The 6,736-nt window shown below is 49.9% G+C and overlaps 1 protein-coding gene across 1 annotated transcript; it reads right to left on the bottom strand.

Moving 5' to 3' along the window:
* Nucleotides 1–3,828: 3,828 nt before the first annotated feature.
* On the bottom strand, nt 3,829–6,359 carry UBC (ubiquitin C; the record flags this gene model as incomplete). Its single annotated transcript, XM_084253166.1, has 1 exon — nt 3,829–6,359. The coding sequence occupies one exon, from the start codon at nt 6,357–6,359 to the stop codon at nt 3,954–3,956; it is 2,406 nt and encodes an 801-aa protein (XP_084109292.1). The 3' UTR covers nt 3,829–3,953.
* Nucleotides 6,360–6,736: the final 377 nt, after the last annotated feature.

Raw genomic sequence — 6,736 nt, 5'->3', positions numbered from 1 at the left:
TGAGAGTCCTGCTGGGTGGAACGAAGAGGACTGCAAGAGCGGAAGAAAAGGGGCAGTAAATACATTTTTGTAACTGAAGAGAAAGGGGAAAGAAACTGCCAGCCGCGAGCGCGAGGGGGCGCCGCCGGCGGCGTGACTAGGCCGGAGTCCGCGCGGCCCCGTCGCTCCCTCTCCTGGAAGAGGCAAGCGCTGCACGCTCAGATGGCTGACCCCGGTGAAAAGCACTTGCCAGCCTCCAAACAACATTCCCCGGTGAGGGCCGCGTTTACAGTCGGTGAGGGTTTTAGAGGACAACTGCTTCATTTAAGTGAAAACCAAGTGTTTTCCTTGTTTATTCAAACCTCGCACAACCACATCTCTGCAACCTTCCAAAGTATTCATTCAGGTGTAAAACCAGACTTTGGGGTGCTTTAAGATTTCAGTCATGCAACGCAACTGAAGAAGTCTAGCACCCGTCCTTTGACAAGACTGAGGACCCCTTTGCAAGTTCGAGGCCGGGGCAGAGATGGGGTGGGGGGAGGGGGACTCGAAACAGCTGCCACCTGCATGCCCTGAGCCGGCTCTGCCAGGTTTGCTTGGGCCCTGATAAGTGGTGTTGAAAGAACAACCAGTTCTGAGAGAAAAAAACTTCTTTGAAAAGCAACTTAGACTCAGCATTCTCCACCTCCCTCCAAGGCCAGACCCTGCCCTATAAAAACGTGCCCTCATCCCCCAACGGGTGCTACTTCTACCCCTGTGGGGGTCGGTGCACTTTGCCCAGGAGCCCAATAAATGTCTTGCCTGTGAGAAACTTAGCCTGGGTTTCCTTTTCTTGACCGCCCAGATCCTTTCAGCCTTGATGGTAGAAACGCTTCTCATTCACTGCTGATTCACTTTAGTTTCCCCTGTTTATATTTGCCGGGAGTTCGTTAGGGACTGTGTTGCCCTCACGATTTCTTCTTGAGAAAATCACACAAAGGCTTTTTCCTTTATGCAAAGTGAAAGGATATTAGAACTGTCAACTATTAAAATATATATGAAATGGAAAAGGAAGGTGCAGGACAGATGTGCAGACCATTAAGTTACCTTCTGTGTGAGGAGGAATTAAGATATATTAGTAGTTGCTTACACGTGCACAGAGAAACTCTGAAAATACATGGGGGGAGGTGGACGGGGGAGGTGGGAGAGAAGACTTATCTTAATTTGTTTTAAATATCTCAAACACATGAAAGTTTTACCTACTTAAAAAGGTACAAAATAGGGCCTGCCCTGGTGGCACAGGCGGTTGAGCGCTGCACTGTGAAGTTGTCCGCAGCCCCTGCAGCGCAGGTTCAATCCCTGCCAGCCAGCGAGGGTGCCACATGGCACTGCAGACCTCTCCTGTCTCTCCTGCTGCTCCCCTCAGCAGTGTAAAAGAAAAAAAAAAAAAAAAGTTACAAAATAGAAAACTATCATGAGACAATAATCAAATTATAAAAATAAGTTCTGCCCTGATGCTTTGAATAATCCCCAAGAACCTTATTAAATAGGAATTTTGTTTATGGTATCCTTCCAGAATATTGGGAAACAAACAAACAAACAAAAAAAAAAGTATGTACTTCACAGCAACATTATAGTAACAAAAACCTGGAAACAAATGTTGGTGGGGGTAAAATAAATGCTAAAACAACAATACAAAGATGCAAAGATAAAATCACCTACCTTGAGAAATACTGTCACAAATGCCCGCTTGTGTCCATGAGCGCCTATGGACCTACCCAGGCACTATAATCACAGAGGTAAATCCTTGAATAGCAAACTTTCATCACCAGGAAGTGAAAATGGGTAATTGAGAATTTAGGTGTATTTTCTCTAGCTTTATAATAGACACCAGGTGTAGGTATTTATGTATATGCTTCGATTCGAAACAGAGACAAGTATATATTCCCAACTCAATTTTCCCAGTGGTTAAGAGCATATAGTTTAACAAGCATTGATGTTAACGCTTCCAATTTTTCTAGTATTCACACCAGTATTTAGTAAATTCTTTCATTGAATTCGACAGGAAACACTTTAATTCAAGGAGCCAAGTGCTCTTCAGTGAGTTCTCAGTTAAGCACCCCATTCCCCTCTCCCCACCCTGCCAGAGCCGTTAGAGACACCGATGTTAATGCTCCAGCACACTTGGGGTCTCCTCTTGCTCTAAGGGACGAAGACTGTGCCCCCGAGTTGATGCAGCCTTCTGTCTTCAATTATTAGCCCCAGGACATCTCATACTTACATAACCACGGACACAGCATTTCAGGAACTGTGCCTGACTTGCCTTCAGTGGTTAATTTGAAGATGCTATGGACGCTTACTTCTGCACAATACCTTCTGATTCTCATGGAGCACCAGGACTACCCGAAAGCCAGCATCATGATCGGTAGCAGTTACAGGTGCTAGTGCTTGAGACTGGGCTGGGTGGTGAGCCAAGGACACCCACTAACTGTACTTAGGATCCCTAAAGCTAGAACTTATCTTAAACCTACTGACATGGCTACTTTACAACCAGAAGGGTTAGTCTTTCCGGGACCTGAGGTTACATAGATGGTCTAAAACCAGCTGAGTGTAGTAAAAGGAGTGGTGCTTTCAAGAACACACCTCCGAAATTCTTTGAAGAGCCTCTGGACGACTTGCATGGTGCCCACCAACCAGTGCCAGTTCTTTATCAAAAGCAGCTCCCCTTAACTTCCACCTTTGGTCCTAGTCGAGACAGACCAAATGAATCCCTTGCCATTAACATCTGACTGGCTAAAATGGCTAACTTCAAGTTTACACAAGCGAAGACTGGGGACCAACTGTTACACCCACCACCACCACCACCACCAAGTAGTATACAAACCTTTCATCTGCTGTCCCATGAAGCCCAGGGATCATGTTGAAATTTTATTTGAAGAACAAAAGTGGGGAGGGAACACAACTTAACTCCTGTTGAGGACAGTGGCTGTCTTGGTGGTGGGTGCCAACACTTGAGGGGGAAGAGCCTTTATCTCTAAATCACAGCATTGTAAACCAATGCTACATTTTTTAACAATATTTCAGGGCCTCCCTGGTGGCCCAAGGGGTTAAATCACAGCACTACAAAGTTATCAGTAACCGCTGCAGTTTGATCCCAGCCAGGGAGCTATCCACATGGCACAACAGACCTGTTTCCCTGCTGCTCCCCTCAGTAGTGTATTTCAATCTGCCTGTTCAGCAACCCAGCCTGTCTCTGGCTGGGTCCTCTCAACCCCCATATCTCTGGCCTGTACCCCAGCTCGTCTATGCATAAATAATTCTTCTTAAAAAAGCTTTTCAGTGGTGACATTTCAATGAGTAGTTTTCACTCTGTAATTAGTTCCAAAAATTTTTCAGCAGTAATACCCAACAGGTATTATTTCCCTCACTGTATACTACCAGCCACATCTTTTTTCAAAAACCTAGTTTACTAACTTTTGGAGCAGCTCTACGTGAATTATGTATGAAAGCGGATTCCCCTCCCATTCCACACTAATACGCCTGTTCTACTGATAATCCAGAAACTTTCCCATTCTAAGGCATCTCATACAACCCAAACTTAGTAGCTAAAAGGTAAAACTATCAGTGCACACAGGGAGGATAGTTTCCTCCAGTTAGCCTTTTTATCTGCACCCACCCACTAGTTCTCTATTAGGTAACTTTTTATTCATATTTCTTACACCTCATGGCTACCATCACAGAATCAAGTCACTGACTTAACCGTGATCACGCCACCACACCTCAACTGAAAAGAACATTAAAAACAAACAAAACCCAACACTTTTGGAATGCAACAACTTTATTGAAAGAAAAGTGCAATGAAATCTTTTGAAAGCTTAAAAGGGAGGTATATTTAATAAAACTCCCTTCAAGTGCAGGACAAAATGAAGAGTGGACTCCTGGATGTTGCACTAAGATAGGATACACCCAATCTTCCAACTGCTTCCCAGCAAAGATCAGCCTCTGGTGGTCAAAGATAATACCTCATCTTGGAACTTGGCCTTGACGTTCTCGATGGTGTCACTGGGCTCCACCTCAAGGGTGATGGTCTTACCAGTCAGGGTCTTCACAAAGATCTGCATCCCACCCCGGAGGCGGAGGACCAGGTGCAGGGTGGACTCCTTCTGGATGTTGTAGTCAGACAGGGTGCGCCCGTCTTCCAGCTGTTTCCCGGCAAAGATCAGCCTCTGCTGGTCAGGGGGGATGCCCTCTTTGTCCTGGATCTTGGCCTTGACATTCTCTATGGTGTCACTGGGCTCCACCTCAAGGGTGATGGTCTTACCAGTCAGGGTCTTCACAAAGATCTGCATCCCACCCCGGAGGCGGAGGACCAGGTGCAGGGTGGACTCCTTCTGGATGTTGTAATCAGACAGGGTGCGCCCGTCTTCCAGCTGTTTCCCGGCAAAGATCAGCCTCTGCTGGTCAGGGGGGATGCCTTCTTTGTCCTGGATCTTGGCCTTGACGTTCTCGATGGTGTCACTGGGCTCCACCTCAAGGGTGATGGTCTTACCGGTCAGGGTCTTCACAAAGATCTGCATCCCACCTCGGAGGCGAAGGACCAGGTGCAGGGTGGACTCCTTCTGGATGTTGTAGTCAGACAGGGTGCGCCCGTCTTCCAGCTGCTTCCCGGCGAAGATCAGCCTCTGTTGGTCAGGGGGGATGCCTTCTTTGTCCTGGATCTTGGCCTTGACGTTCTCGATGGTGTCACTGGGCTCCACCTCAAGGGTAATGGTCTTACCGGTCAGGGTCTTCACAAAGATCTGCATCCCACCTCGGAGGCGAAGGACCAGGTGCAGGGTGGACTCCTTCTGGATGTTGTAGTCAGACAGGGTGCGCCCGTCTTCCAGCTGCTTCCCGGCGAAGATCAGCCTCTGTTGGTCAGGGGGGATGCCTTCTTTGTCCTGGATCTTGGCCTTGACGTTCTCGATGGTGTCACTGGGCTCCACCTCAAGGGTAATGGTCTTACCGGTCAGGGTCTTCACAAAGATCTGCATCCCACCTCGGAGGCGGAGGACCAGGTGCAGGGTGGACTCCTTCTGGATGTTGTAGTCAGACAGGGTGCGCCCGTCTTCCAGCTGTTTCCCGGCAAAGATCAGCCTCTGCTGGTCAGGGGGGATGCCTTCCTTGTCCTGGATCTTGGCCTTGACATTCTCTATGGTGTCACTGGGCTCCACCTCAAGGGTGATGGTCTTACCAGTCAGGGTCTTCACAAAGATCTGCATCCCACCTCGGAGGCGGAGGACCAGGTGCAGGGTGGACTCCTTCTGGATGTTGTAGTCAGACAGGGTGCGCCCGTCTTCCAGCTGTTTCCCGGCAAAGATCAGCCTCTGCTGGTCAGGGGGGATGCCTTCCTTGTCCTGGATCTTAGCCTTGACGTTCTCGATGGTGTCACTGGGCTCCACCTCAAGGGTGATGGTCTTACCAGTCAGGGTCTTCACAAAGATCTGCATCCCACCCCGGAGGCGGAGGACCAGGTGCAGGGTGGACTCCTTCTGGATGTTGTAATCAGACAGGGTGCGCCCGTCTTCCAGCTGTTTCCCGGCAAAGATCAGCCTCTGCTGGTCAGGGGGGATGCCTTCTTTGTCCTGGATCTTGGCCTTGACGTTCTCTATGGTGTCACTGGGCTCCACCTCAAGGGTGATGGTCTTACCGGTCAGGGTCTTCACAAAGATCTGCATCCCACCTCGGAGGCGGAGGACTAGGTGCAGGGTGGACTCCTTCTGGATGTTGTAGTCAGACAGGGTGCGCCCATCCTCCAGCTGCTTACCGGCGAAGATCAGCCTCTGCTGGTCAGGGGGGATGCCCTCCTTGTCCTGGATCTTGGCCTTGACGTTCTCGATGGTGTCACTGGGCTCCACCTCAAGGGTGATGGTCTTACCAGTCAGGGTCTTCACAAAGATCTGCATCCCACCCCGGAGGCGAAGGACCAGGTGCAGGGTGGACTCCTTCTGGATGTTGTAGTCAGACAGGGTGCGCCCGTCTTCCAGCTGCTTCCCAGCGAAGATCAGCCTCTGCTGGTCAGGGGGGATGCCTTCTTTGTCCTGGATCTTGGCCTTGACGTTCTCGATGGTGTCACTGGGCTCCACCTCAAGGGTGATGGTCTTACCGGTCAGGGTCTTCACAAAGATCTGCATCCCACCCCGGAGGCGGAGGACCAGGTGCAGGGTGGACTCCTTCTGGATGTTGTAGTCAGACAGAGTGCGACCGTCTTCCAGCTGCTTCCCTGCGAAGATCAGCCTCTGTTGGTCAGGGGGGATGCCCTCCTTGTCCTGGATCTTGGCCTTGACATTCTCGATGGTGTCACTGGGCTCCACCTCAAGGGTGATGGTCTTACCGGTCAGGGTCTTCACAAAGATCTGCATGGTCTATTAGAACAAACAAATCCCGGTTTAGCAGGCGATTCACTTCTTAGTGCTCCAGCGGATCAGCCATATTCTACTGGCCAAGTAACTTAAGAAAACAACTTGCCTACACCACCTCAGGAACCGAAACACTTCAGTTCAAAACTCGAAACTCAGCCACTTACTAGGCAAAGCAGAAAACCTAAGCCAAGTAAATTCGGGGAGCCTAGCTCACTCTCCCCCGTGGATGTCCGGCCCCCGGCAATTCAACAAGGTCTACTTCAGGCCCAAACCCTGTGTCCTGCGACTGTCACCTACTGCACACGCCGGCAGGTGGCCCCACCCCAGATGATGAACCAACAGAGAGCTGACGTCACACGAGTGCGGCGGTGCGCAGG

This window comes from Talpa europaea (genome assembly GCF_964194135.1).
Source record: "Talpa europaea genome assembly, chromosome: 14".
Lineage (NCBI taxonomy): Eukaryota > Metazoa > Chordata > Mammalia > Eulipotyphla > Talpidae > Talpa > Talpa europaea.
This window is presented reverse-complemented; position numbering and strand designations above follow the sequence as displayed.